Raw genomic sequence first — 26,829 nt, forward strand, 5'->3', positions numbered from 1 at the left:
AAACTACCATGTCGATGCAAACTATCTTGTTTTTGGTTACCTTTTGCATCTCTGCTGCGTATTGCCGGATCATACCAAGCCTGGGAAATCCAAATGGCTTGGATCAACTCGTACAGCCTCGCACCGTTTCTATCGTGGACGAACTACAGGAACTCGGCCGACATCCCCAAACTGTTTGTCCTTTCCAAGTGGAAGAGAAAACTGAAGAAAACGACCATCCGCACGGAAATGTTATCGTCGCCATCAACGAACTCGTTTGTTCAGGAGCCTGCAAAAATGAAAACTGTAGCAAGACAGGAGGCAGTTGCAAACAGCTGATAACGACTCTGCGGGTTTCCATTAGAAATCCGGCGACCGGCCTACCAGAAAAGATCATCTCCACTAACGTCGCAGCTGGATGTAGCTGCACACCACAAGATACTGGAGCTCTGGGCGAGGACGTTTCAACTGCGTGATGAAGTAATTCGTGATTCGTAATTTGGCGTGCTGCCTGCAAACGTGTGTTGGTTTGTGTTTGTGGCCCTGCCAGTGAGTAGCTATGAAAATGTACAAATTGAATTTTAAATGTTATATGTACCGAATTAACAAATAAAATATATATACCAATTACACCATTATCCATGTGCATCAGTTGAATGAAAACGAAGGTTATTCATACTCGGAATTCACCCAAATCTGTTTTTCAAAAGTGATCAAACTCACCAACATATTGTTTACCAAAAACTTAAATTTACCTTGCAATAGATGTGTCTTCCTTCTTCAACTTAAAAGAATGGTCATCTCAATTGGTCCCAAAGAATCTCAACTATATGAATGAATCTAGTCACTGAAACATTACAAGGGGAAAATTAGTTGAAGAATGCATATCAGCTCTCACTTAATTCAATCAAATTTAACAAATAAGTCAACACTAGACGTCGACAAAGACCTTCCCTTTCTTTTTTTAGAATCAGTATGAATAATGAATAACCATTATGATCACAGGTGAAAGATGAAAAGTCACGGGGATTAAATTTTGGGCGACCTTACTGAACTCAAAATGATTTCTCAAATTTAACCAACTACCTATACGAGATTCCTATTCATGTAACATTGAAATCGGTTGATTCGGCGAATGGGGCATAAAACAACATTCTTTAAATAGCGTCTCTCATTTTAGTCTTCAGTCTCATGTCCATGCTCATGCCCTACTTTAATTTATCACAATCCATCCCAGCAGGTTTAACATAATGGATCTGATCAAAACGTTTGTGAACACAAAAGTTGAGAAAAAAAGAGAAAAATTATTGATAATCATATCGAAGACTATTAGTGTCAAGGCCATTGAAATGGCATTGAAAATGGACTTTAGCGTCTGCCCCCAGTGCCGACAAACAACACCGGAAGTAGAAGCCAGCACTAATGAACCGGCACCAACAAAACCGTTCAAAACAAAACGAACCGCAAGGAAGTGATGAAGAAAGGTACCGCAAAATTTCCCCGTCAATAAACCTTTGGAGATAGAAAACACGTTGTTGTGATGTAAAAATACATAAGATAAAATAAGAAGCTCCGAATAAAATGAAATGTTAGGAAAGTGTGACTGAGAAAAACGCGCACCACTTAGTTCGCTAGCTAAAGGTTCGTAGTACAAAGCCGCATAAAAATTCCTATGAGTAAAACTACTCCAATACAATTTCAGCATAAATTCCTAACCATTTCCCTATTCAAAACATAGAGAGAGAAGGAAGACAAAGTTTACCACAACTATACTATTAATAATATGCAAAGCTATTATCTTACTTGAAGCTGATATCCACTCATGCCTTGGCTCTAGGTGATCCGTGCGGAGGAATCGGTAGGTTAAAATTCCACGCCTTTGACCAAAAATGAACCAGGGCTCTCCTTTACTTTCAGGCAATTAAAATACAAATAGCGTTTCACTGAATAAATGCTAAGAACGTAAATAATAACAAGTTGAGCAGGAATTGTCTTGGAGCTGCGGATCTTGTCTTTTCAATCTAGTGGCGAAAGAAAAATTCTATTTAATTTAAATGTTAAGCTGATACAGTTGCATGCACATGAGAATTAAAAATTAGAGTTAAACATGCAACTTCTGTAGTCGCTTTGAAGAACTATCTGTACCATGAACGACATTTAATGTTACATTTCGAACAACGATATGAAGGATCCTCAGAAATTCGAATACCAAATTTTCATAGTTGCACATTGACACACAGCGAAACATGAAATGACGGATTCCAGTACCAATCGTGAAAACCTAACATACTAATTCTATTGCCTTGCATTCTTTCCCCTAAAACTAGTTCTTCATAAGGGTTAAACACAATTACTTAAGTCGGGAATTCATTAGTTGCTCCACTGTCTTTTTTTAAACTTACATCTGGGTCAATGGCGAAATGCGTTTCATTTCTTTCCAGTAGGAAACCGATATTCTAGCAATACAATTTGAATTACTGCGGTAGGCTGGCCCAGATATCGGTGAACATGTGGTAGAAAAGTAAAGAACACGTCACGGAAACGTCAAACAGGATGTCAAACACAACATGTGCGTATGTTTTGTAAAGTCAAAGTACTATAACCATGGCAACGGCTTTCCTATTTTACAGTTTTACTTTCCAACATCCGCACCGATTCACGAATTCCGCCTGTTCTCCCCAGTACGAGCGCACTCACAAGTCAAGTTCTTTCCCAAACCAAAACCGGTTCACGTTATGCGGTGATCAATAAGCGGATAAATTTTTAAGTGCAGTACTACTGGAATCCTGTCGAAAAGGCAAATAACGATTGTTGTTTGGGGACGTAGAATGACGCAACGCGCGTCACCAAACTAACGGAAAATTCGGGAAAATTGAGACTGGGCATTATCGAACGTATAAGAATAATTTGTAGAAACCTCTAACAATTACTAAACAACACTTGATTAATGCGGACACTTACATCCCTGAACCTTTTGCAATTGACGTCTTCCATTCTCATATAAAGACTGTGGATTCGAGAGCTGAATTCATCACAACTCCCCTGCTAGCAATTTTACGTCGCCAGGACGGACTGTGTGTGTCCTTTCCGGACGATGGGATATCCCATCGGTCCGTCCTGAGTCCGTACGCGGGACATCCAAATGTCGCGCCCAAGGATGTCCCACCGTGGACAGTCAATGGACGTCACCAAAGGACATAGTAGGGAAAGAAAATTTTGGGGATTGAAGAAAAGATATTGGCACGGGTTAGTCGGGTCACCCATCCAACTACTTCTTTCACCGATGCTGCTGCATTTTTATTTCTTTGCCACGTCTTCATCTGATGTGGCATATTTCCTTATTTTAATTGTACAATGAATAGAATAATAACCTAGTTCTTATATTTGCACTTAGTAATAAAGTTTTAGATTGAATTATTGCAACAATATTTTAAGGAGGAGAGAATATTAAATATGGAATAAAGCGAAGATTTTATTTCAATTTAATATTTACAAAAATTAATGTATTTTTTATAATTACAAAGAAATCATATCGTAGATTTACAGATAATTAAGTTAAAATAATGTTTTATTACACCGCTCATCTCCAATATGATATTTATAGACTTTATCATGTATGGATTATATACGGTGGGAACTGGGAAGGTAGATGGATGTCAACAGGACATTCAATATTTATTGTCCTAAATGCGTCCAACTTTTCCATCCTTCGGACGTAAAAATTGGACGTCTATTTGACGACCAAAAAAAATTATCCTATGGATATCCCTAGTTGTTCCCAAAAGGGCGAGACGTCCCTTGGATGAAGGGACTAACATAGGATATCCTATGGATATCTTGTGCTAGCAGGGTCCTGACTCAGTTACTGCTCAGAATTACTCCCAGTACTTAAAGTTATTGCAATGTCGATACAAAATTTGTTCTTTTTAGTTACCTTTTGCATCTTCTCGGCCACTTTCTGGGTCCTACCATGCGCTGGAATCCCAAATGGCTCTGATCAACTCGTGGAATTTCGCACCGTTTCCATCTTGGACGAACTGCAGGAACTCGGCCAACATCCCCAAACTGTTTGTCCTTTTGAAGTGGAAAACAAACCTGTAGAGAAAAATCATCCACTGGGAAATGTTGTGGTGGCCATCAACGAAATTGTTTGTTCAGGAGCCTGCAAAAATGAAAACTGTAGCGGGACAGGAGGCAGTTGCAAACAGCTGATGACGAATCTGCGGGTTTCCATTAGGAATCCGACGACCGGCTTACCAGAAAAGATCATCTCCACTAACGTCGCAGCTGGATGTAGCTGCACACCACGAGATACTGGAGCTCTGGGCGAGGGCGTTTTTTAAGTCGATCTGTAATTCAAATTTTGGCAAAACGTGCGCTGTTTCTTCAAGTCTGCACAACATTCTACTCAAATATTTTAAGTTATCTATTAGAAACAAGGAAAATGAACAAATTATTTTTTGATGTGTGTACCTACACTTGCAATGAATTGGTAAATAAAATCAGGTACCCCACTGTTCTTTAATGACAATTGATGTTGCTGAACTCGTAACATATTGGGATGAGTATACATCACAGTAGTTTCATACCTGGAATTCACCAAATCCTGTAGGAAATTTCAAAGAAAGATTCATTACACAGCTTCACAGAATTATTGTAACAAAATTTACACAGAAGATTTTGCATTTCATTTTTCACTAGTTGCAATCTGAGAATCATACAACAAAAGCTTTTGAAAACTGGGCAGGCATAGCTAGCAGTTATGAATATTTACACCGAAGTTTTCTTACATCTTAACATCCCAAACTCTACCAAGCTACTTCAGAGTCATCACTGAGTTTACTCGTGATCTCTCTGATGCCTTGAATAAAATGGGAAAACTCGAGCATATCAAAGTCAACACATTATGCATAGCCCCAATGTAATTTTGACCAAGCATAATTCCTTTTGATCAAGTCTCAACATGGTATTCAATTAAGGTCGATTCAAACAAGGGAAAATATTAACGAGTATAAGGGTAGTTAAGGAAAATAACATACCACAGACTGCTGGACGTGCCACTGCCAACACTAGCCCAAAATCACAACAATATTCTAAGTGATTTTAACCGAATAAACAGTTAAAAACACACTAAATTGTAACAAGCAAGTTTATAGGACTCGACTTCACTGCTTCTAAACCGCGCGGCAGCCGCAATGTAAATGAGACTAGGTAGACAGGTAGGGCAATTAAGCATTGAGCTGAAATGGCGGGAGAATGAGGGGGAAAAGAAAAAAGGGGGTGAGTAAGCAGCGGCCATTTTGAATAATTATCCCCCCTCCCCTACTACCCACAAAAATGGCTGACACGAGGGAGAAAAACTTTGATCATCACACGAAAAGAACAACGTAATCAAATAGCAAACCCGTATTATTGGACAACAGAACGTCAACAATTTACTCAACTAAGATGTTTAAATTTTAAATCTGAAAGTGAACTTAAGTTATAATTATCTCGTCACCCTGCCTGCCATTATCAAACCCACAGCACCCCAACTCCATTTGTAAAATTTTGTAGTCAAATATTTCGTAACAGCCATCTATCCGTGCCCTAAACAGAAACGATATGTAATAAGTTTTAAGTTCTTTTGACGTTAGTTTTATTAAATTTGTGCAAGTGATTTACGATATTTATGGTGAGCTGACACACTGACACGTTATCCTTTTTTGCTAGCAGACGACAGAAAAACTTTGATACCATTGTTATTGTTCCGAAAATTTGGAACCTGTTGGAACTGGCGATGGAAATATTTCACCATGTTGCAGCCAAACATGTAAACTTAATAGGCAAACAGCATTTACTTTAATTGCTTAATATTCCTTATTTCTTAGTTAGGAATATGACCGTACTTTTGGGTCCCAAAGTCACCGACATCGATGAACGACGGTGATGAGTTTCAGCAGGTAATAATTCCGTTGAATTTTTTGTGCGTCGTAAACAAACTGTTAGAAACTAGTTCAAACGAGATGTTTTCCTGATATTGGGCACGTGCGCTTATTTATTTGGAACGGAATGCTCTAAAAGGAATCAATTGGAAATTCGCCAGATGTAAACATTTGCTGAAGACTTGGTCAACTATACCGCAGTGAGCAACTGAGCACAAGTTAATGGAGGACTCACTCACTCACATGACTTTTGAACTTCCTTGGCCTTGTCAATCCCACAAAGCAAAATATCTCGTAGATTGGCCCTTTTTATGATCCTGAACTAGTCAAATGTCACGCGATACCCATTAGTTTGACTTGCAACTCGTGTAACATGTTCAAAACGGGACCAGCGTCACGTAAGCCTAATTGCATTAGATTCAAGCCCTTTAAAATTTATCTAGTAAGAAATGATAGGGAATCAAGTCTTTTTTCTCTCAACATTTTCAAATGCATTTCGAATTCATATTTTTAATTAAATCAAATTTTCAGTTAAACAATTCAGGTATTTCGCCGTGTACCAGAATTTAATTTCGCAAAACATATTGCTGGTTTCGTGTGGCTATTTAGAATATCTTAAAATTAATTTTAAAACGATTTTAATCTTTAAATTAAACTAGCTCAACAAAGGAAGCATTGGAAAAATGCCCAATCAGGAAACTTTGCAACCAGCAACAGTTGAGAAGAAACAATACGTGACGGACATCACGTCCGTCCATCTCCATATTCGCCCCGAAGAATATCCTAGTAAAAACGGGATGACTTGGTGATTGAGAACAGTTCAAATGTCAAAGTCTAGGCTTACCGAACTCGTTTGCATGGTAAACATCACGTGAGCCGCTGCTTGCGTGTGTGTGTTTCGAGCCCAGCTGCTACTATAAAAGACAACTGGAAATGCTGGGAAGAGCATCACTTAGCTGACTGATATTCCCAGTGCTAAAACTTCTCCAATCGCTTCAAAATGGCTTTCAAGTTAGCCCTTCTCTTTTGCGTCATCGCCTTTGCCAGCGCTTGCTCTTACGCGGTAAGTCAAATTCAATTAATTAAGTTGATGTTTCATAATTCTTTTGATATATTTTACCAGCCTGGTACCACCGTCACCACTGTCACCACTGCCGTCACCACCGTCTCGGCTGATGAAGGAGAGGAAGGCATCCTGAGCTCCCACGACCGCAGTGTCATCCGCAAAACCTGGGACCAGGCCAAGAGAGACGGAGATGTCGCTCCTCAGATTCTCTTCCGCTTCGTCAAGGCTCACCCCGAATACCAGAAAATGTTCACCAAGTTCGCCAATGTGCCCCAGAACGAGCTGATGAGCAACGGCAACTTCTTGGCCCAGGCCTACACCATTTTGGCCGGTTTGAATGTCGTCATCCAGTCCCTGTCCAGCCAGGAGCTGATGGCCGGCCAACTCAACGCTCTCGGAGCTGCCCATCAGCCCCGTAGTGCTACCCCCATCATGTTCGAGGTTGATTTCAGTAAAAACGATTTCTAATCAGGACATAATTAAACGATTTTAATTCAAATTGTAATAGCAATTCGGTGCCATCCTGGAGGAAGTCCTCGCTGAAGAGTTGGGCAGCACCTTCAACTCTGAGGCCCAACAAGCCTGGAAGAACGGAATCGCCGCTTTGGTTGCTGGTATCTCCAAGACCCTCAAGTAATTATTCTCAATATCGCTGGCTAAGAACGCTGATTTAATGCATTTAACTTGATAGGAACCCCGACGATTTGGCTGATCCCCAGACCAAATTGTCTGCCCACCAAATCCGTGACGTCCAGAGGAGCTGGGAGAACGTCAGAGGTGGACGCAACGCTATGGTCTCTGCCATCATGATCAAGTGAGATTTATAATTTAATTCACTGGGCGTATTCTGTTTAATTAAACAACAACTCTTTGATTAAATAAGGCTCTTCAAGGAGACTCCCCGCATCCAGAAATACTTTGCCAAGTTCGGCAAAGTCGCCGTTGATTCTTTAACTGGCGATGTCGAGTTCAATAAACAAGTCGCTTTGGTTGCCGACCGCCTGGACACGATCGTCTCGGCCATGGACGACAAACTCCAACTGTTGGGCAACGTCAACTACATGCGCTACACTCACACCGCCCGTAGCATCCCCCGCAGCGCTTGGGAGGTGAGATAAGCTGCCGAGGTGTATTTATTAGTATTAGCCAAATTAACTCTGTACTTGTTATAATTTCAGGACTTTGGCCGCCTTCTGATGGACTCTTTGGGTGCCAGCGGTGTCTCCTCTGATGATTTGGCCTCCTGGAAGGGCGCTTTGGCCGTCCTCGTCAATGGAATCTCCCCCAAGAATTAAAACCATTCCCTCAGGGATCCGCATTTAAGCACTAATACGGAATTGAAATCTAATCTCCCCCGTTTTATTTGCTGATTGTTTCTTTTCTTTCTCTTTTCAAAATACAATTAGTTCTTTAAAATAATTTTATTATCGGTCTTTTCGTTTCCTAAATTTTCATATGATCCTTTTTGCAAGTATCATGATGACCTTTAGAGCCAGAAGTAAAGTAAACTCAGCACAGCTAGGCAAATAAATTACGTGTGATTTATCCAGTGTTAACCAGTGCAAACCGAATATCTTTTTACCCAAGTGAAATTGGAAGTCAAGTTTTGTGTCCAATTGATGTAATTGAATCGATCCAACTAATAGTAAGTCACGTACGAGATATTTGATTTTATTGTGAGCATTGTATACACCTGAGCCCTGTCGCTAGTTCATGTTGCTATAATATGATTCCACTTGCCCAAATCGTGTCGTTAAGACGCCAATGGTCAACTGCAGCCACGTCAGTATGACATCATTCCCGGCCAGTTTTCCGCTATAAAAGCCGCTGTCGATGCGAGTTAATTGTACAGATTATTTTGATCATCAAAACAGTCAACAACCTCTGTAATAATTTCATCATGACTTTTAAGGTAAAAATTTTTCAATTATTTTCTGAATTATTGGCACTCAATGACTTATATTTTGCACAGATTTTTAGCATCTTGGCTTTGGTCGCCCTGGTTTTCTCTGTAACTGCAACGACCGATCCTGTTGACGAGCACGGTAAATTGAATCTATATTATCCATATTATCAAGTCAATGGTGTCTGACCTGTGCTCTGACGTTTTCATGATGTTGAATTGCAGCTGTTGAAATGGAAATGTTGAAGATGCGCGCCGCGGAAATGGACATTCGAGTTCAACAGGTGAAAGCGATGGAGGACAACTTGCGCAAGCGACAAGAGGAGCTCGATCAACACACCCACCAACTGCAAGCCGAACACCAGAAGAAACTTCAAGAACTTGAAGCTTTACATGAAGATAAGATTAAAGCCCTTGGCAAGGTACTTGAATTCGTCGAGAAAGATAAACATGTCAAGAAAACTGACAGTGTCAAGAAAACGGAAAAAGAAGCCGAGCCGGAAGTGGAGGATCATGTACACGCTTAGGTTCTAGCTGCGTCATTATAGACAATCGTTGCCGACTTTGGCAAAAAGTCTATTTCATTTCCTATTATGTTGATTGTATTGCTTTTTAACTTTTGATTTTAATACAAATTACACTGCTGCATTTAATGAATAAGTTGGACTTGGTTAATGATCAAGTTGCAAAATTTAGTGCAGTGTTATTTGTACATCTTATATTTGCGGTAGATTACTATTCCGACATTCAATAGGGCCTAATAATTAACACATTTCAATATCTTGACTTGTACTAATTGACTTGTGCGATTACTCATCGTCACCATCTAGCGTTGCTTGATCGTCTTTTCTGTCTTTGTTGTCGTAGCTCGTTGCCGATGGTGGGAACAAAGTCTCTAGTCGCTTGACGACATTTCCCAGTGAAATTCTTTTTCCCGGTTCGGTCTCGATCATGTCACGAATCAACTCGTAAACTTGACTCAATTCCTTGTTTGATGTCCGTATGGCTTCTAACGTAAGAAAACGGTTTTATTATCTTGACTTTTAAAAGGAATTTTACTGGAAAACTTACTTTCAAGCTTGGCAGGACTTTCTTCCGCTGCAATGTTCCATCGAATGACTCGATTGTTTTTTTCCAAAAGGATGAATTCCTCTCTTCAGAAAGTAGAAGAAGAGGCATCCCAGTGACCACGTATCGCACGCGATGCTAAAGGTGTTGACTGGTTCTTCCTCATCATCATCGTCGCTATCAGCATCGAGATGATCGAAATATTCAAAAATTTCTGGTGCCATCCACCCGAATTCGCCGCTTCCGTTGTCACATCCAATCGAAAATGTTCCCGCATCCGTCGTTTGCTCACACAAGCCGAATTTGGCGATCATCAACCGGACGGGCTCAGATGTTGAAATGAAAATGCTGGAAGGTTTGATGTTCAGGTGGGCGAATCGCTTGTCGTGAATGTACAGCAAACCTGCGGCCATCTGCTTTAGGGCTTCGGAATCACTGGGCATTTTCCCTTTGTAATCGCGGTCGCAAAAGTCATCGACGGTCCCACCGGCCAGTTCAAAGACGTAATATCTGATTTTTAAAAATGTCATTAGTAAACCCCGAGTAAACCATCTACATGTGATAAATCAAACCAACCAACCTAAAAAGGCGATAATCGACATTCTGCGTGACTAGCAAAAGTTTGATGACGTTGGGATGATCAAGTTGTCCAAGTACTTCTTCTACCTTTTCGTCGAATGGGGTTAAACCTTCAACTTCAACTCGCTTGACGGCAACTTTTTCCCCATTGAAGGAACTACGGAAAAGATCAAAGAATTCTCCCGAGCATATAAAATTTGTCTGATCGTGCTTGGATTCCCATGGTCTTTTCTCCGCCGAGATTCTATCAATTATTTCAAATAAAAATGAACAGAACGCATTTATTGCAGGCTCACTTAAAAAAACATAATCTTCATTTGAAATGGTTTTATTACTGCTCCGTCGATTGGTTGTCTTTCGCCGTGATTTTCTCATCTTCACCAACAGGTTTCTTGTTGTCCTCCTCAGTTGATGTCATCATCTCCTGGACGTTTTCGGGCCAAGTGGTGGGCGGATTATTAGCCAGCACTTTCATCTACATCACATCGAGACGTTGGGTGATCTCTTCTAATGCCTTTTCGATTTTCTTTCTCCAGTTCTTCGTTATCCCATCCTCGTCCAGCTGCTGGTCCTGCTGATCCTCCATCGAGTTCGTCGTTTCTTGGACAAAGTCCCATTTGAAGTCCTCGTATTTGTGGACTCCGCCAAGGCAAAGGCCGGGACACACTTTACACGCCCAACTTACGAAGACAAAATCGGAATCAAGTGCGGCTGCCCCCACGTCTTCCATCTCAAAAGCTGGGCAGGAAGACTCGGCGGTCGAAATGTTTGAATGGCAAGGGTATTGACACGTCACTTTGCAGTTGGTGCAGTTCAAAGCTTTATTCTGCTGATCTCCAATGGGAACTTTCACTTTATTCATCGTAGGCACCACTTGCTGTTGGTCTTTGCTGACGTCGACTTTATCTCCGCAACGTTGCACGGAATCCATTTTGATTTCGGGACAGCTCTTCGTGTCTAGCACTTCTTTGCTTTTTTACTAAAACTGGATATGGTATTAGTGACGCTGGTCTAAAACGAACAAACCAAAATCAGAAATGGTATGGCCATCAGCGTTTTGTAACAAACCCACCCATCGTTATTCAAATTAAAATTAAAAAAATACTGAGCTCCTACATACATTACAATAGTGATGCAATCTGAGCTTACCTTTACAACGACCAAGTTTTATCTTTTTCCGAGTATAACAACACTAATGAAGAAACACGTCATCAGCGACCTGTCACGTCCGTTGGCTTCCAAGTACACTCGACAAATGACAAGTTTTGGTGCTGACAAAACGAGACAGACAACCTCCTCTGACCTTGTAATTCTCAGACGTCATTATAGCGAAATTGTACTTGCCGGAATAACCTTTTGTTCGTTGTTTTCCCATCTCATTTTTTTATTACGAAGAAATATTTAAGCAATACATACCAAGGTCAGTTCTTTTTATTCGGAATCGGATTTAGTTAATTATTACTTGAAAGTAGGCCAACTTGTTGAATACTAGTTATTTTGAATTTTTGGTTCGACTGGGCTGGATTGACCTAGCTAAAGTTGTAACCATGGTAACCTGAAAACCTACGGTAATGGTAATTCGTCTGCTTCGCGATTTTCCCCACAAGACAAGCACATGGTTTGTTGCTGAATTGTTTGTTTTATGGACCTTGTTTTATCAGGTGATTATTAGTTTGGCGATTTTGCTCTCTGTGTTGTGATTGCGGCTAGATATTCTCCTGATATAGTAGTAGCTGCTATATCCTTTTTTGGTGCTTGTGTTTAATAACTAGTTATGGCTGTTGGGGTGCTGGGTGGCCAACACTGTACTACACTAAATAGAGTTTACTTGCTTAAATGATTTTGATGATGAATTTTTGGTATGTTGGTTAGATTAGTGTCAAAAGGTGTTGCTTATCTAATTTTATTCTAACAATCTCTTTAATCTTTATATTCAGGGTACTACAATGATTTCATGGGTTTGCACCCACCCGTTACTTGATGATGTAAGAGCCTGCTGTGGATTCCTGTGAACATTGCTTGATTGTCTTTCCTTGGAATCATAGCGTATACCATTTGCTGCGGAATGTACTGCAAAAGTATTCTCTCATCGATAATGCTGTGTTCAGTCTTCCCTACAATTCTCAACCGTGGGAGAAATCCAAAGTGTCTCATCTTATTAGGTATTAATCATTTCCTTGCCTTTCAGTTATTGAATGTTATATGTTTACCAACCAGGGATTTGACATAACAACTCCCTGCTCAACCTCATAAATATTTTGTGTTGTCACGTTGGATTTTACCCACAGTCCTTTGACTCTTTTTTCAGGGAATAGCTATAAAGTGAAAATGGGTTTAGGCACTGCCAAATGCTCAGTGCAACTTCAGCACTGGGCTGTGACGACTCAAAAGGTTGACGAGTTATTGATCGTCCCTAGCCGCTTAATTAACGATTTTACTCCGTTTCATATAATTAAAACGTGATGTAATACACGTTAGTAATGGTTTTATTGTGTTTGTGTCACAGGAGGTGAAATTGAATCATCCGCCACCATGTCGATTGAGCAGTTGCTGGAGAAATTGATCACCGAGTATATGAAGGTAAAATGGACGTTTAAAAACCGCCTAGTTTCTCTCCCTCCTTATTAGACAATTGTTGCCGATTTTGACAAGTCTATTTCCTTTCGTATTACGTTGATTGTCTTTCTCAAAATTGATATTGATAGAAAAACGATACTAGGCTACATTTTTGCATCACTCACGTGTATACGAAATTGTAACGTAGACCCTAGAGTATCCATATCCAAAATTTAGAGCTGTAATTGCTGTTTCATTATTTATACATTTTGTATTTGTATTAGATTATTTCACCCAGCTCTTGCGAACCATATTTTCGTTATTTTTTTTAAATATTTTTAATTTAAAAATTTTTCCCTTTTTATATCTGCATTGCTGTAGACAGTTCCCATTATTGAGCGTCCGTAGGAAAATTAAGCCGTTACAGATGCGGGGAATAAAGTCTCTAGTCTCTTAACGACATTTCCCAGTGAAATTCGTTTTCCCGGTTCCGTCACTATCATGTCACGAATCAACTCGTAAACTGGACTCGTCTCTTGGTTCGATGCCTGCATGGCTTCTATCGGAAGAAAACGAATTTCTCAATTATTTCGATTTAAAAAAAGGAAATTTTTTCTTTAAAAGATTTACCTTCAAGCTTGACAGGGTTTTTTTTCATAAGAATTTTCCATGGAATAATATCATTGTCATCCCCATAAGGATGAACTCCTCTCGTTAGAAAATAGAAGAAGAGGCATCCAAGTGACCAAATATCGGACGCAATGCTAAAGGAGTCGACTGGCTGTTCGTCGCCATAACCGTCGTAATAATAGAAAAATTCAAAAATTTCTGGTGCCATCCACACGTCAGCGCTTCCTTTAAAGTAACATCCAATCGCAAATGTTCCCGTGTCAGTCGTAGCCACATAGGAGCTGAATTGGGCGATCATCAACCGAACAGGCTCGGATGTTGAAATGAAAACGCTGTAAGGGTTGATGTTCAGGTGGGCGAATCCCTTGCCGTGAATGTATAGCAAACCTGCGGCCATCTGCTTCAGGGCTTCGGCATCACTGGGCATTTTCCCATCGTAAATGCGGGTGCAAAAGTCATCGACGGTACCAGCGGCCAGTTCAAGAACAGAAAATCTGTTTTAAAAAACAAAATTCATCAGTAAATTTCAAATCAAAATCGAATAATTTTCAAAAATAAAACCAACCGACCGATAATTGACATCCTGCGTCACTTGAAAAAGTTTGATGACGTTGGGATGATTGAATTGACCAAGAATTTTGTTTTCCTTACTCTGGAATTTGGTTCTGTCAGCTCGAACTCGTTTGATGGCAACTTTTTCCCCATTGAAGGAACCACGGAAAAGTGCACGGTAAAACCCCGAGGATATCACGCTTCCAAATTCGAGCTTGCATTCCAATGGTTCAATACTCGAGATTCTTTGTTATTTAAATCCCATATTAATAATTTATCTAATTGAAACAGTAATCTGCATTAGAAATTTCATACTGCTCTGTCGATTTGCTGTTTTCCATGGTAGTGTCGCACAAACTCTTGACAATTTTCTCATCTTCACCAACAGGTTTCTTGTTGTCCTCCTCAGTTGATGTCATCATCTCCTGGACGTTTTCGGGCCAAGTGGTGGGCGGATCAGGAGCCAGCGCTTTCATCTCCAGCAGAAGACGTTGGTTGATCTCTTCCATTGCCTTTTCATGCTTAAACATCAACTGTTCCATGTCCTTTTTCCAGCACTTCATTATTCCTTCCTCGTTATTCTGATCCATCGAGTCTACAGAGTTTTCACACATGTCGTGCAGGATTCGTGGCTGTTCCTCTTGGACGTGGTCCCATTTGAAATCCTCGTATTGGTGGACTCGGCCAAGGCAATGGCCGGGGCAAACCTTGCACGCCCAACTTACGGATACGAAATCGGATTCAAGTGCTGCCCCAACGTCGTCCATGTCTTCCATCTCAAAGGCTAAGCAGGAAGAAGACTCGGCGGTCGAAATGTTTGAATTGCCAGGGTAATGACACGTCACTTTGCAGTTGGTGCAGTTCAAAGCTCTATTCTCACCTCCAATAACGGGAACTTTCACTTTCTTGATCGTAGGTACTTGCTGGTCTCTGTCGACGTCGACTCCGTTACGTTGGATAGAATCCATTTTGATTTCGTGACAGTTCATTTGATTTTCCAAAATTGGATACATGGTATCAGTGACGCTGTCTATAAATCCCACTATGTAACCAACAAACAAAAATCAGAAATTACCACCAGAAATGGTAAGAATTGGCCATCAACGTTTGGTATAACAAACCCTACCATCGTTATTCTAATTTTTTTTTAATACTGGGCTGTGGAATTCATTTACGTCATAGATTAAATTAACGATGTTATATCTAAAATCATACCTTTACAACGACCAAGTTTTTATCTGACCAAGTTGAACAAGCGCAGCAACACTAATGAAGATGAAGAAACACGCCAGCGACCTGTCACGTTCTTCCAACGTCCGTCACTTTCTTCCAAATGAACTCGCCAAATGAATGAGTTTAATTGTGCTGCCGAAATGAGACGGACAAATAACGTCTATTGACCTTGTCGTTCCCAGATGCATTCATAGAATTGTTGTTGCCGCGACAACCTTGTTCGTCCTTTTCCCACTGTCTTTAATTTTTTTTTTAAAGTATGCCACGTATGCAAACACATGCCAAGGTCGGTTGTCTTATTTCTTGGAATCGATAGCTTGATTTTGTTTTTCATCAAATTAGGAATTTGGCTCCCACTAAAAATTGTTAATTTTTGATCGCTACTCGTCGCTTACTCCGTTGGTTTTGCTTTGTCGTTATAGCGCGAAAACGTAATGTCGATGCAATCTACGTTAATGGTAATTGTTTTATTGTATTTTTGCAGCATGCGGAGTGTATTCCGCCCTTCCATCGTGGCTCTACTATACTTCCATCAGTTCCATCCCTTCCATTCGACACCGAGTCGATGAAATATAGTTTCTGGAGCAACCATCGCCGAACATGAAGGTAATTAGACCTTTAATATTCAATCCATACTTGAACGTTTATCTTGCTACGTATAACAACACAATAACGTTGATCGTTGTCTTTCTCAAAATTGATTTTGATAGAAAAACCATCTACATTCTTGCATCACTCACGTGAATAAGTTGTGGATGTTTGTTTTTCTTAATCGCGTCAATCTATTAATAAGAAATTGTAACGTAGACCCTAAGAGCGCCTAAGAGTATCAATATCCAAAATTTAGAGCTGTAATTGCTGTTTCATTAATTGTAAATTTGTTTTAGATTATTTCTTCCAGCTCTAGCGAATTCTCGTTTTTTTATTTCAACATTTTTAAAATTGTCCATTTTCATCTGTTTTGATGGACAGTTCCCATTATTGAGCGGAAGTAGGAGAATTAGGCCGTTGCTGATGGGGGTAACACATTCTCTAGTCGCTTAACGACAGATTCAAGCGAAATACGTTTTTCCGGTTGTGGGTCGATCATATCACGGATCAACTCGTAAACTGGACTCAATTCGTGGTTCGATGCCTGCAAGGCTTCTAACGGAAGAAAACGAATTTCTCAATTATTTTGATTTTAAAAAGGAATTTTTCTTCAATCAACTTACCTTCAAGCTTGACAGGTTTTTGTTTCATCAGAACTTTCCATGGAATGGTTTCATCGTCATCCCCATAAGGATGAACTCCTCTCGTTAGGAAATAGAAAAAGAGGCATCCAAGTGACCACGTATCGCAGGCAATGCTAAAGGAGTTGACTGGCTGTTGGTCGGTATAACCATCGTAATAATCGTAATAATCATAAAGTTCCGGTGCCATCCACACCTCAGCGCTACCGCCCATGAAATATTCAATCGAAAAGGTCCCCGTGTTAGTCGTTGGCTCACACGAGACGAATTTGGCAATCATCAACCGGACGGGCTCGGAAGATGAAATTAAAACGCTGTAAGGGCTGATGTTCGAGTGGGCGTATCGCTTGCCGTGAATGTACAGCAAACCTGCGGCCATCTGCTTCAGAGCTTCGTCATCACTTGGCATTTTCCCTTTGTAATCGCGTGAACAAAAGTCATCGATGGTACCAGCGGACAGTTCAAAGACGTAAAATCTGATTTTAAAAAATCCAAATCAGTAAACTACTTATTCGCATTTGAACAATCAAACCAACCGACCGATAATTGGCATCCTGCGTCATTTGCAAAAGTTTAATGACGTTGGGATGATTGAATTTATTAAGTATTTTTTCTTCATTTTCATGGAATTTGGTTCTGTCAGCTCGAACTCGTTTGATGGCAACTTTTTCTCCATTGAAGGAACCACCGAAAAATGCACGGTAATACCCCGAGCACATCATGTTTCCCAATTCGAGCTTGAATTCCAATGGTTTAATCTCCGGGATTCTAGATTAATATAATAGAAACACAAATTAATATTTTAATTGAATTAATAATCATCATTAGAAATTTCATACTGCTCTGTCGATTTGCCATTTTCCCCATTTTCAATGGTAGTTTCAAACAAACCCTTGACGATTTTCTCATCTTCACCAGCAGGTTTCTTGTTGATGTCCTCCTCAGGTGTGATCATCTCCTGGATGTTTTCGGGCCTAGTGGTGGGCGGATTATTAGCCAGCGCTTTCATCTCCAGCACGTCGAGACGGAGGGTTTCAATTTCCTTTTCGATTTTCTTTTTCCAGTTCTTCGTTATCTCTTCCTCGTCCAGATGCTGGTCCTCCATCGAGTTCGTCGTTTCTTGGGTAAAGTACCATTTGAAATCCTCGTATTTGTGGACTCCGCCAAGGCAATGGCCGGGACACACCTTGCACGCCCAACTTACGGAGACAAAATCGGAATCAAGTGCGGCTGCCCCCATGTCTTCCATCTCAAAGGCCGGGCAGGAAGAAGACTCGGCGGTCGAAATGTTTGAATTGCCAGGGTATTGACACGTCACTTTGCAGTGGGTGCAGTTCAAGGCTTTATTCTCACCTCCAACGGGAACTTTCACTTTCTTTACCATTATAGAGACTTTCTGGTCTTTGCTGACGTCGACTTTGTCTCCGCAACGTTGCGTGAAATCCATTTCGTAACAGCTCTCCGTTTCCAGCACTTCTTTGCTCATTTCATTTGCCAAAATTGGATATAATGTCTAAGCAATTCCAACTATAAACTAAGAAAACAAAAAATTAGGTCTACCACCAAAGAAATTGGCCATCAGCAACAAAATCACCCATTCGTTTAATCAAATTTAAAAAAAAATACTGGGCTGTGGAATTTAATTAGGTCGTTGATTAAATTAACGATGTAGCTAGTCTAAAATCATACCTAAACAACCACCAAGTTTTTATCTGACCAAGTTGAACAAGCGCAGCAACACTAATGAAGAAACACGTCAGTGGCCTGTCACTTTCTTCCAAGTGCACTCGCCAAATGAACGATTTGTTGGTGCTGACGAAATGAGACGGTTAGTTTAACCTCTTTTGACCTTGTCGTTCTCAAGATGCCATTCATGGAATTGTTGTTGCCGGAATAGCCTCGAATTCGTTGTTTGCCAATGTCCTTTTCTTACTACGAAGAAATACTCAAGTTAAATCACGTGCCAAGGCCAGTTGTCTTTTCTTGGAATCGTATAGTTAATTGTTTTCATCAAAATGAGAATTTGGCTCCCACATTTGTTAATTATTGATCGCTTCTCGCCGCCTAGTTGATGTTGCTATGTTGTTATAGTCCAAAAACGAAATGCCGATGCAATCTATATTTTTAATTGTTTAATTGTATTTTTTTTTTTTGCAGCAGGCGGAGTTGCTTCCGCCCTTCTATCGTGGCTATACTTTCATCCGCCACCGAGTTGATTGAATAGTTTCTGGAGAAACCGTCGCCGAGCATGAAGGTAAATGGACCTTTAATATTAAATCCGTAACTTGAATGTTTATCTTGCTACGTATAACAACAACACAATAAGGTCTGATTGGATGGGTATAGCCTGTTTTTGATTCCAAACGTTTGGTCGTCAACCGAACCTTAACACTCAAACAATCAACTCGTTATCGGCCGTGTTACACTTTCGGCTGCGAAACAAATTTTATCGTTTGATTTGTTTTCAAATTTTAGCTAGACGTTGTCTGGCCCTTTTTATCGAGACCTTTTTTTCTCCTACCCACATAGCGGCCACATAAAATGCCAACGGCGGTAGCAAGTAATACTGTCCAAATATTTTTCGAAATTTCTAGATCCATTTCATATTGACAGAAATAGGGCTCTGCCGCTAGAAGGAGGTATGACGTAACAGTAAATAAGGTGGCGTTTGATCAATAGTCTTATCTGATACCTCCCGTGTTCAAACATAAAAATCATTATGTAAAAAAAAGAATTAAGTCGTCGAAGTTTCCAGATGGAATTTTAAAGCAAGTTACTATCCGTTTTTTAAAACTAATCGATAGTTAAGCGGGTCGGCGCGTTTGTGTTTAATTAAATGTCATTCAATCTTGTTTATATTGCTAATTCGCGGGAATTCAAAACTGTCAATTTAAAAATAACAACATTTTTCGTAAAGTTTAACCCACATTCGCCCTCGCAGCTAGCACTCGTTATCTGTCTTTACTGGCTGAACTTTGAGACGAGAGATACAGACTCGAACAAAACAACAAAAGATTCTTGTAAACAAACATCGACTGATGCTCTCTCCGTGTTTGCATTGCGCTGCCAAGTTTAAATCAATACAAAACAGGACCTCTAGTCAAACGGATAGATTGCTTTTCCCCATATTATCACATAGCATTTGGGAGAAGATTAGACTACATGTACATAAGGACAGGCCATAATCGCTGCGCAGTTAATGAAATCAGTTCGCTTCGCTAACAAGTCCCTACCCTGCTCTGCTGCTCATTACACACAACGCAAAAGAACAAAAAATGATTTGGAGGAATTTATTGAATTCGTTTAACTCGGTTAAATGTTCCATTCACAATCCGGCAAACGTCCTATTGGCCAATAATGCTAGGTATCTATCATCGGCTTTCGTCGCTGGAGAACCGGCGGGTCCCGAAGTCAAAACGGCCATTCCAGGCCCAAGATCCCTGGCCATGTTGGCTGAAATGAAAACAATTCAAGTGAGTTATAATCAGATATATAGTACGTAAATATGCGATCATTTATTTTTAAATTTCTATTTGATTAAAAATCAGATTTCAGATGCTGTGCAGTTGTTTGCTGATTACTCAAAGAGCATAGGCAATTATTTGTACGACGTCGACGGCAACATTTTGCTGGACGTCTACACTCAAATTTCTTCCGTGCCTTTGGGCTACAATCACCCGGAATTATTGGACGTCTTGCAAGATAAGGAAAACATTCGAACGTACGTCAATATTGACCCGCTTCTTTTGAAAATTTTATTTTAAAAAGGAAAAATTAAATTAAATGAATAGATTCATCAATCGACCCGCCCTTGGCGTATTTCCCGGAGAAAATTATCCGCAGAGAGTCTACAATTCCTTGTTGCGTGTCGCCCCTAAAGGACACACAGAAGTATGTAGCTTAATAGCTAAATACATTTTTTCAAATGCTATTCTAAATTTGGCTAAAATTAATTCATTGATTAAAAGGTAACGACGATGGCGTGCGGATCCTGCTCGAACGAGAACGCGTACAAGGCGATATTCGTTTGGTTCCGCCGGAAGCAGAGAGGAGACGCGCCCTACACGCCGGAAGAGGAAACGAGTTGCGTCATGAATCAGACGCCCGGTGTCTCAGACTTGACTTTGCTGTCATTCAAGGGTATATTTAGAATAATTAATGTCTTGAAACACCTGCTGTAATCCTCGTTCTTTCTTTCGTCGCCGCAGGTGCTTTTCACGGTCGAACGTTCGGCACGTTAATCACGACGCATACCAAGCCAGTCCACAAATTGGACATCCCGACGATGGACTGGCCGATTGGTACCTTCCCCCGCTACAAGGTTAATTTCATAATAACTTTTAAATGAATTATAATTCCAATCGTGAATGAATTGAACGCAGTACCCGCTGGAAGATTTCGTCCGGGAGAACGAGGAAGAGGATCGCCGCTGCCTGGCCGAAGTGGAGGAACTCTTCGAGCGGTACAACAAACGCGGGAAAAATGTGGCCGGCGTGGTCATCGAGCCCATCCAATCCGAAGGAGGAGATCATCACGCATCACCCGCCTTTTTCCAACAGCTGCAACGAATTGCCAAAAAGGTTTCTTCTTTTATTTCTTTTAAAACGATGCGGGAAATGTTAAAATTGTTAATTAATGATCAGAACGGCGCTGCGTTGCTCATTGACGAAGTGCAAACGGGCGGAGGGACGACGGGCGAATTTTGGTGTCACGATCATTTCAATTTGGAACACCCGGTCGACATCGTCACGTATTCCAAGAAAATGTTGGTCGGCGGATACTTTTCCCTCCCCGAATTCAGGTGAGTCACACATTCCGGTTCAATTAAAAACAAATTTTATTTAAATGTGAATTCTGTTGATTATATTTCAGGCCGCGGGAAGGCTACAGAATATTCAACACTTGGATGGGAGAGCCATCGAAGGTCGTCTTGTTGGAAAAAGTCATTGACGTCATCAAACGGGACAAACTGATTGAAAACGTCAAAGTGACCGGTTCGTCATCTCTAAATATTTTTGCACATCATTAAACGTATTTTTGAATTCATTAAATTTGAATTAAATAGGAGACATTTTGTTGAACGGACTCAAGGGATTCGGTAAGCGATATCCCAACCTGGTGAAAAACGTCAGGGGACGCGGAACATTTTGCGCGTTCGACTGCGATTCCATGGCGAAACGTGACCAGCTGGTCGAACAATTGAAAGTCGAAGGTATGATGCATCTAATAAATTGTATATGTTTAAAATGACGGGCTAAAGTTCATAATTTTGTTCTAGGTGTTCAAACGGGAGGAGCTGGCCCAGTGGCTGTTCGTTTGCGTCCCTCACTGGTATTCCAACCGCACCACGCAGCCATTTTCCTCGACAGACTGGAAAAGGCCCTTCACAAGATGGACAACAAAGTCTAAAAGTTCCACGACAATTTCAGTGTTCTAGGCTATATACTTGAACGCGCAATTTAATTCCGGAATCAATTTTCTAGAATAATAGCCCCCCTCCCCCTTTCAACAGGTAGTACTATCTCCGGAATGTTGTGCAATCAGAGAGTTATAGCTCCTATATTCTGAATGTTCTATTATTATACCTTATCTTAAGGTCCGCTTCATCTTTCCTTGTTTCTCTGCCACCCCATATAGTTTTATCAAAATTATTGTTCATGATTTGAGTTTCAGCAAAAGACGACAGAGGCTTTAATGATTGTATATCCTTTTATTTCATTTTATAATCGATTAATTGAATTGTTATTAAAGTTTTTCATTTGGGTTTAAAACAAGGTTTGCTCCAGTAGGAAACCGTTAAAGTGGGTGTAGGCATTGCCCTCTAGGGTGACACCTGACGAAATGGAAGAAATGGCCACCCAGATTTGATCGCCTTTGACCAATTCGAGCGTCGATTGGAGGGAAATGGTTTCGTATTGGAATCCGCTGTTGACCACTTCATCCGCCTGGCTGAATCCGACGAATGCGCCGTTCTTGTAGATTCCGATGTCGGTGCGAATCAGATAAGAGTAGGCCGGGAATTTCACCAATCCCGTGAAGGAGAAGAAATATTTCCCGCCGACTGGCGCCGTGAATCTCCCGGTCCCACTGTTGTACGATCCTCCGTCGTTGAGTTTGATCGATTCGAAGATGATTGGCGTGTTGGTTTGGGCGAAGCCGTCAGTGTTTCGCTGGGCGTAGAAATGTGCCGAGGTGGATTTAATGTCGACATTACCAAGCACTTGCTGGAAACCTGTTATTACATTAATTATTTAAAACGTTTTTGATAAGAATTAAACTGATTGGCGAGTGTTACCAGGGTCAGAAATCTGTTTGGTGAAGTCGCAGTAAACAGATTGGACCATTTTAGTTCCCATTACGGAATACAATCCGCTCCAGATGTGCCCGATTACCCGCAAGTCTTCGCAGGACGTTGGCATTGCCTTTGATTGGCCGTAAGTTTCGTCGTTGCTTTTAAGTTGAACTGATTTCAAACTCGATGGGCTCTGGTGGGCCATTAAAAGCCTTTCTTGCTCTTGAACTTTAGACTCGAGTTGATTGATTTTAGACGTAAACTCTTCACGAAGATGTTGAAGCTGCGACTCAAGTTGATTATTTTTCGATTCCATTTGATTCATTTTGTGTTCCATCAGTTTCTGAAATTAAATTTATAAAGAAATTAAATTTAAGTGTTTAAAATTTAAGTGGAAAAGAATTAAGAACATAATTACGGCGAGTAGTTGCAGATTGTCTTCTAAAGTAATTGAAGCTCCGGTCAAGTAATTGGGACACGCCAATAAAATTAGGATGCTCAACATCTTCGGTAATGACGACACAGCCATTTTCAACTTGCAATTGCGGTTGGTTCTGCTTGGTCGACTGATGGCTGTGCATCAATTTATATAGAAGGTAAAACGACGTTACATAAATTAGACTTTGGCTTAAAGATGGCGATTCCTATCTGTATATATCGTTCGAGCTTTCCCTTCCATATCTTTATTTATAAACACACACGGTGTGAAGCTAAGTCGTTTAACGTCAATGTAGATATGAAAATGTCAAAAGGATTTGATGTTGCAGTTTTCCTTGTACAGAGTCAACAGAGATTGGGAGTAAATCGTGTGTTGTGATCAAAGCTCATAACATGGATGCATTTCTCAGCTCAGCACAAAGCAATTGCACATTTTCTCCAGCAGAAAACTGTTAAAATCGTCAAAATATATTTCACTACTAAATTTGCGGCCACACTTTTTCATTTTATAAACTGATTATCAATTTATTACATTCGTGGACTTAATTTATAGTTATTTTAATTCGGTAACTTGGTCTGAAATTCTGAACAAAGACATTAACTTGACAACATTTTTGAATCTGCCGGTCTTATTTTTACCAAGAGGCAGGGTAAGAAAAAATCCATGATGGCCGCTTTTCATTGTCCCCAAATGAGTCATGTATTGGAGTGTGTGTCTCGTGTTGCAAGTTTAGTTAACAATAATTTATGAAGCTAGCCGCGATTATAAAATAAATAAGGGTAGTCGTTAAAACGCACTGTAGCCTATACGTTGCGAAATGATAATTGTCGGACATATTTTTCAGCCTCTATCCGGATACATTGTGGTTTTTATTTATCGGTCGAAGTGCACTAGTGCAGTAAACAAAAACCGTCATAGTTAGTTGCGTTTGAATTCAACTGACCCAAGTATTCGGCGAATGGCTGGGTTTCTTTCTCAGCTGAATCACGAAGCCATTTGTACAGACAACATTTTCTGCGAACATTTGCTAATTTGACTGAATAATCTGTCTTAATTCTTTTCTAATTTTGTTATTAATAGGGCATTGCGTAGTTATCCGTTGTACATAGAAAAACTCGTCGGTAGAAGAAATTTCGTTGATGCCAGACCACATTCTTTTTGGCTTGTGCTAGAGATATTAGAGACACGATTGAAATTGACAGATCGGCATGGGCCATGAAGCACCGACCGATCGATTACAGCGCCCCTAGCGGCGTCTGTCGATGGAATAGCCAAATATGCATTTTGAGCTTCGACAGGCTGTCGGTGCAATAGAATTTACGGGATGTTTCAGTTGTCCTAGAGGTTAGATACAAGTTTTTATGTTTTTCCGTGTAATTGGACTCACGAACTGTTTGTTGTCGTTGTTCGGCCATCCCATTATGCGTCCTAAACGTGGTGGGTATAACAAAACAGAAAACAGGTTTCTATCACAATCAAGCATTGATTCTATCACTCTATTCTTGATGATTTTTCAACTCTCGTTCATTTGAATTTGACAAGGTCAATTAATTACCCACTGATTTTTAACATACCCGTCTCCTCTGCTCTTCATAAAGCTAATTTGTGTGTTATCTTAGGTAATCCAGTGAGTGATGTTGCTGACGTCGTGAAACTAACTTTAAATTCATTGAGGTTAATAAAATTTCATTTCTAAAAGCTCTAAATGAAAGTAGGCCTAAAGAAACAACTTTTTCTCTCTGAGGTAGGCCTGCCCTGTAACGATGCATCACCTAATTATCCATCATCCTTATACTTTATCTACATTCACTGATGTATGTATCCTTCAATTTTAAAACATGCCCGATTATTATGAATCTAATTGTTTTCTTTTCTCATTTAGGTTGTTCTTCTAGACAATGTGTATATAGGACAAGTCACTTGAAAGGTACGTGTGTATTGCTCTTTTCAAAATCATTTCCGTTTCTATTCAAGCTTTGTTATCCCTGTTAAACAAAACTTTTGTGATAACTTAAGAAAGGATAAAATATCCAGAGAACATTGAAGCTCCAAATGTTATATTTTATTCTAAAATGAATCGGATAGCTTTTTTGTGTCTTCAGTGTTTTTGTGGTGGGGAGATAAGCGTTTCTCATTAGTAATTAGAGTTTCACGTTGGGGTGATTAGCTACGAATGATAATTTATTTATACCGAACCAGTCTGAAGGACAGTGTTGAATGAGGTCAGTGACATTTCAATGACATCGTGACAATTAAGATATTTCATTTAACAAGTCTTTATCTTACAGGTTATTCTTAATATTTGATTGGTGGCATACTCAACTGATGCTTATATATAGGTAAAGGAAATTCAAATGATTTCACTGTCATTATATGATAGCTTAGTAGGCCTACGATGCATATACGCGATGGCTCTGCAACAAAAATGCATAAAATTCCCTGCCCTTACTGAATGGAGGGATTTAATATGTGGCAGATGTTATTTGGGATTTCTCAAAATTCTCCTGTTTATACATTAGGTTACTCACCTTATGCCTTCCTGGATCTTGTTTCACCTCAATAATTAAGTGATGATTCTTATTGAGTGGTACAGCCAAGTTATACAGCCTTCTAGCTTTAGTGGGTTAAAGGAAATGGTTTAGCTGTAGGCCTAATGTTTTAGGCAAATGACTATTAACCACAGGGTTTTAATGTGTAAACGAGAGACTTGGCGATCTTTTTAATTTTGTTGGGTTAGTTCCTGCCATAGTATTCTGTTTGCTTAAGCATTGCGTATTCTCATTAGGATTTGGCGTGCATGCACTTCCCCTCTCAATCGTGGCTTGTCGAAATATTATTATATTATATTGGTAATTATTAGCAATTGTTATACTATTTGATCCCGATCGCCACGCCTCCGTATTGATCGATGGGGAGGGAGGTGCCAAAATTACGAACGGGGAAATTGATTGATTATGTAGGAAGCAACTGAGATCGAATGTGCCTGAAACGGGGACCACATTTGACTTGGATAGGTCGGCATTTCGTTTTTATTAATATTGTATAAATTTCAGATCCCTATAGTTTTCAAATTACATTTGATATCACACCAAAATTATGTACATAGATTGCGCAATCGTTTTACAACGAGTTGAAATACTTTTTATGACAGCGCGAAGCAGGTTTCTATAATATGCCTTTTTTTAAGCTTATTTATCATTCTACTATGATACTGCTCCTTCAAATTAAGTCCTTCAAATTCTGCGTATTGTAGAGATCCGCTCAATCAAAACAATCCGACAAGGCCCGTCATTAGCTAGCTATGTATGTATATTATTTCAACAAAAATGGGTATTTGCGCACTTAATTGCGCTGTACGGGATATTTATGCAGCTGC

General features: G+C 40.1%; 7 protein-coding genes and 3 long non-coding RNA genes across 15 annotated transcripts; 5 read left to right on the forward strand and 5 right to left on the reverse strand.

Moving 5' to 3' along the window:
- Positions 1–1,951: 1,951 nt before the first annotated feature.
- LOC124204518 lies at positions 1,952–5,179 on the reverse strand. 3 transcript variants are annotated; one of them, XR_006878953.1, is made up of 5 exons: positions 5,019–5,179; positions 4,490–4,585; positions 4,237–4,405; positions 3,914–4,141; positions 1,952–2,000 (listed from the first exon to the last, which is right to left on the reverse strand). It is a non-coding gene; the product is annotated as an uncharacterized LOC124204518 (long non-coding RNA). The 3 variants fall into 3 exon arrangements; XR_006878955.1 differs by having other exon boundaries at positions 3,914–4,156; XR_006878954.1 differs by having other exon boundaries at positions 4,237–4,383; positions 4,457–4,585.
- A 160-nt stretch (positions 5,180–5,339) lies between these two features.
- LOC124204520 lies at positions 5,340–8,388 on the forward strand. Its single transcript, XM_046601599.1, has 9 exons — positions 5,340–5,585; positions 5,695–5,791; positions 5,850–5,921; positions 6,563–6,966; positions 7,027–7,410; positions 7,478–7,602; positions 7,661–7,783; positions 7,853–8,078; positions 8,148–8,388. Exons 4-9 carry the CDS (start codon positions 6,904–6,906, stop codon positions 8,262–8,264), a joined length of 1,038 nt encoding a protein of 345 aa, XP_046457555.1. The 5' UTR covers positions 5,340–5,585; positions 5,695–5,791; positions 5,850–5,921; positions 6,563–6,903; the 3' UTR covers positions 8,265–8,388.
- Positions 8,389–8,784: 396 nt separating this feature from the next.
- LOC124204524 (ribonuclease Y-like) lies at positions 8,785–9,520 on the forward strand. The gene is made up of 3 exons (XM_046601605.1): positions 8,785–8,881; positions 8,942–9,014; positions 9,098–9,520. Exons 1-3 carry the CDS (start codon positions 8,870–8,872, stop codon positions 9,397–9,399), a joined length of 387 nt encoding a protein of 128 aa, XP_046457561.1. The 5' UTR covers positions 8,785–8,869; the 3' UTR covers positions 9,400–9,520.
- Positions 9,521–9,815: 295 nt separating this feature from the next.
- Positions 9,816–11,816, reverse strand: LOC124204523 (serine/threonine-protein kinase/endoribonuclease IRE1-like). 2 transcript variants are annotated; one of them, XM_046601603.1, is made up of 5 exons: positions 11,669–11,816; positions 10,855–11,530; positions 10,521–10,763; positions 9,944–10,450; positions 9,816–9,881 (listed from the first exon to the last, which is right to left on the reverse strand). In XM_046601603.1, exons 2-4 carry the CDS (start codon positions 10,992–10,994, stop codon positions 9,946–9,948), a joined length of 888 nt encoding a protein of 295 aa, XP_046457559.1. In that variant the 5' UTR covers positions 10,995–11,530; positions 11,669–11,816; the 3' UTR covers positions 9,816–9,881; positions 9,944–9,945. The 2 variants fall into 2 exon arrangements, with proteins under 2 accessions (XP_046457559.1, XP_046457560.1); XM_046601604.1 differs by lacking the exon at positions 11,669–11,816 and having other exon boundaries at positions 10,855–11,539.
- On the forward strand, positions 11,792–17,736 carry LOC124204526. 2 transcript variants are annotated; one of them, XR_006878957.1, is made up of 8 exons: positions 11,792–12,180; positions 12,457–12,681; positions 13,026–13,099; positions 14,646–14,747; positions 14,813–15,087; positions 15,174–15,343; positions 15,975–16,096; positions 17,644–17,736. It is a non-coding gene; the product is annotated as an uncharacterized LOC124204526 (long non-coding RNA). The 2 variants fall into 2 exon arrangements; XR_006878958.1 differs by lacking the exon at positions 11,792–12,180 and adding an exon at positions 12,210–12,378.
- On the reverse strand, positions 13,279–15,270 carry LOC124204521 (serine/threonine-protein kinase/endoribonuclease IRE1-like). Its single transcript, XM_046601600.1, has 4 exons — positions 14,573–15,270; positions 14,275–14,502; positions 13,706–14,199; positions 13,279–13,634 (listed from the first exon to the last, which is right to left on the reverse strand). Exons 1-4 carry the CDS (start codon positions 15,268–15,270, stop codon positions 13,489–13,491), a joined length of 1,566 nt encoding a protein of 521 aa, XP_046457556.1. The 3' UTR covers positions 13,279–13,488.
- Positions 16,254–18,208, reverse strand: LOC124204522 (tyrosine-protein kinase HTK16-like). Of its 2 annotated transcripts, none has more exons than XM_046601601.1 (4): positions 17,562–18,208; positions 17,263–17,490; positions 16,705–17,198; positions 16,254–16,636 (listed from the first exon to the last, which is right to left on the reverse strand). In XM_046601601.1, exons 1-4 carry the CDS (start codon positions 18,206–18,208, stop codon positions 16,491–16,493), a joined length of 1,515 nt encoding a protein of 504 aa, XP_046457557.1. In that variant the 3' UTR covers positions 16,254–16,490. The 2 variants fall into 2 exon arrangements, with proteins under 2 accessions (XP_046457557.1, XP_046457558.1); XM_046601602.1 differs by having other exon boundaries at positions 16,299–16,633.
- A 1,709-nt stretch (positions 18,209–19,917) lies between these two features.
- Positions 19,918–22,417, forward strand: LOC124204527 (4-aminobutyrate aminotransferase, mitochondrial-like). The gene is made up of 10 exons (XM_046601606.1): positions 19,918–20,195; positions 20,271–20,443; positions 20,514–20,613; positions 20,691–20,862; positions 20,931–21,043; positions 21,105–21,302; positions 21,366–21,523; positions 21,595–21,716; positions 21,788–21,934; positions 22,001–22,417. Exons 1-10 carry the CDS (start codon positions 19,998–20,000, stop codon positions 22,129–22,131), a joined length of 1,512 nt encoding a protein of 503 aa, XP_046457562.1. The 5' UTR covers positions 19,918–19,997; the 3' UTR covers positions 22,132–22,417.
- Positions 22,413–23,662, reverse strand: LOC124204528. Its single transcript, XM_046601607.1, has 3 exons — positions 23,425–23,662; positions 23,018–23,357; positions 22,413–22,954 (listed from the first exon to the last, which is right to left on the reverse strand). The coding sequence occupies exons 1-3, from the start codon at positions 23,593–23,595 to the stop codon at positions 22,488–22,490; spliced, it is 978 nt and encodes a 325-aa protein (XP_046457563.1). The 5' UTR covers positions 23,596–23,662; the 3' UTR covers positions 22,413–22,487.
- Positions 23,663–24,365: 703 nt separating this feature from the next.
- On the forward strand, positions 24,366–25,640 carry LOC124204529. Its single transcript, XR_006878960.1, has 4 exons — positions 24,366–24,890; positions 25,073–25,127; positions 25,202–25,267; positions 25,336–25,640. It is a non-coding gene; the product is annotated as an uncharacterized LOC124204529 (long non-coding RNA).
- The last annotated feature ends 1,189 nt before the right edge of the window (positions 25,641–26,829 follow it).

The sequence above is a fragment of the Daphnia pulex genome, chromosome 10, assembly GCF_021134715.1.
Source record: "Daphnia pulex isolate KAP4 chromosome 10, ASM2113471v1".
Taxonomy (NCBI): domain Eukaryota; kingdom Metazoa; phylum Arthropoda; class Branchiopoda; order Diplostraca; family Daphniidae; genus Daphnia; species Daphnia pulex.

What these genes read in the sequence shown, in the direction of transcription:
- LOC124204523 (XM_046601603.1), bottom strand. Translation starts at nt 10,994, where the DNA reads ATGAAAGTGCTGGCTAATAATCCGCCCACCACTTGGCCCGAAAACGTC. An exon ending in GACAACCAATCGACGGAGCA is followed by an intron (nt 10,764 to 10,854) that starts GTAATAAAACCA and finishes AATAATTGATAG; the next exon opens with AATCTCGGCGGAGAAAAGAC. An exon ending in GTCGATTATCGCCTTTTTAG is followed by an intron (nt 10,451 to 10,520) that starts GTTGGTTGGTTT and finishes TTTAAAAATCAG; the next exon opens with ATATTACGTCTTTGAACTGG.
- LOC124204521 (XM_046601600.1), bottom strand. Translation starts at nt 15,270, where the DNA reads ATGTATCCAATTTTGGAAAATCAAATGAACTGTCACGAAATCAAAATG. An exon ending in ACGCAGGATGTCAATTATCG is followed by an intron (nt 14,200 to 14,274) that starts GTCGGTTGGTTT and finishes TTTTTAAAACAG; the next exon opens with ATTTTCTGTTCTTGAACTGG. An exon ending in AAACCCTGTCAAGCTTGAAG is followed by an intron (nt 13,635 to 13,705) that starts GTAAATCTTTTA and finishes TTCTTCCGATAG; the next exon opens with AAGCCATGCAGGCATCGAAC.
- LOC124204527 (XM_046601606.1), top strand. Translation starts at nt 19,998, where the DNA reads ATGATTTGGAGGAATTTATTGAATTCGTTTAACTCGGTTAAATGTTCC. An exon ending in CTGAAATGAAAACAATTCAA is followed by an intron (nt 20,196 to 20,270) that starts GTGAGTTATAAT and finishes ATTAAAAATCAG; the next exon opens with ATTTCAGATGCTGTGCAGTT. An exon ending in CCCCTAAAGGACACACAGAA is followed by an intron (nt 20,614 to 20,690) that starts GTATGTAGCTTA and finishes ATTGATTAAAAG; the next exon opens with GTAACGACGATGGCGTGCGG.
- LOC124204524 (XM_046601605.1), top strand. An exon ending in CGATCCTGTTGACGAGCACG is followed by an intron (nt 9,015 to 9,097) that starts GTAAATTGAATC and finishes GTTGAATTGCAG; the next exon opens with CTGTTGAAATGGAAATGTTG.
- LOC124204522 (XM_046601601.1), bottom strand. Translation starts at nt 18,208, where the DNA reads ATGAGCAAAGAAGTGCTGGAAACGGAGAGCTGTTACGAAATGGATTTC. An exon ending in AATGGCAAATCGACAGAGCA is followed by an intron (nt 17,491 to 17,561) that starts GTATGAAATTTC and finishes ATATTAATCTAG; the next exon opens with AATCCCGGAGATTAAACCAT. An exon ending in ACGCAGGATGCCAATTATCG is followed by an intron (nt 17,199 to 17,262) that starts GTCGGTTGGTTT and finishes TTTTAAAATCAG; the next exon opens with ATTTTACGTCTTTGAACTGT.
- LOC124204528 (XM_046601607.1), bottom strand. Translation starts at nt 23,595, where the DNA reads ATGCACAGCCATCAGTCGACCAAGCAGAACCAACCGCAATTGCAAGTT. An exon ending in CAACTACTCGCCGTAATTAT is followed by an intron (nt 23,358 to 23,424) that starts GTTCTTAATTCT and finishes ATTTAATTTCAG; the next exon opens with AAACTGATGGAACACAAAAT. An exon ending in CAAACAGATTTCTGACCCTG is followed by an intron (nt 22,955 to 23,017) that starts GTAACACTCGCC and finishes ATGTAATAACAG; the next exon opens with GTTTCCAGCAAGTGCTTGGT.
- LOC124204520 (XM_046601599.1), top strand. Translation starts at nt 6,904, where the DNA reads ATGGCTTTCAAGTTAGCCCTTCTCTTTTGCGTCATCGCCTTTGCCAGC. An exon ending in CTACCCCCATCATGTTCGAG is followed by an intron (nt 7,411 to 7,477) that starts GTTGATTTCAGT and finishes AAATTGTAATAG; the next exon opens with CAATTCGGTGCCATCCTGGA. An exon ending in GTCTCTGCCATCATGATCAA is followed by an intron (nt 7,784 to 7,852) that starts GTGAGATTTATA and finishes TGATTAAATAAG; the next exon opens with GCTCTTCAAGGAGACTCCCC.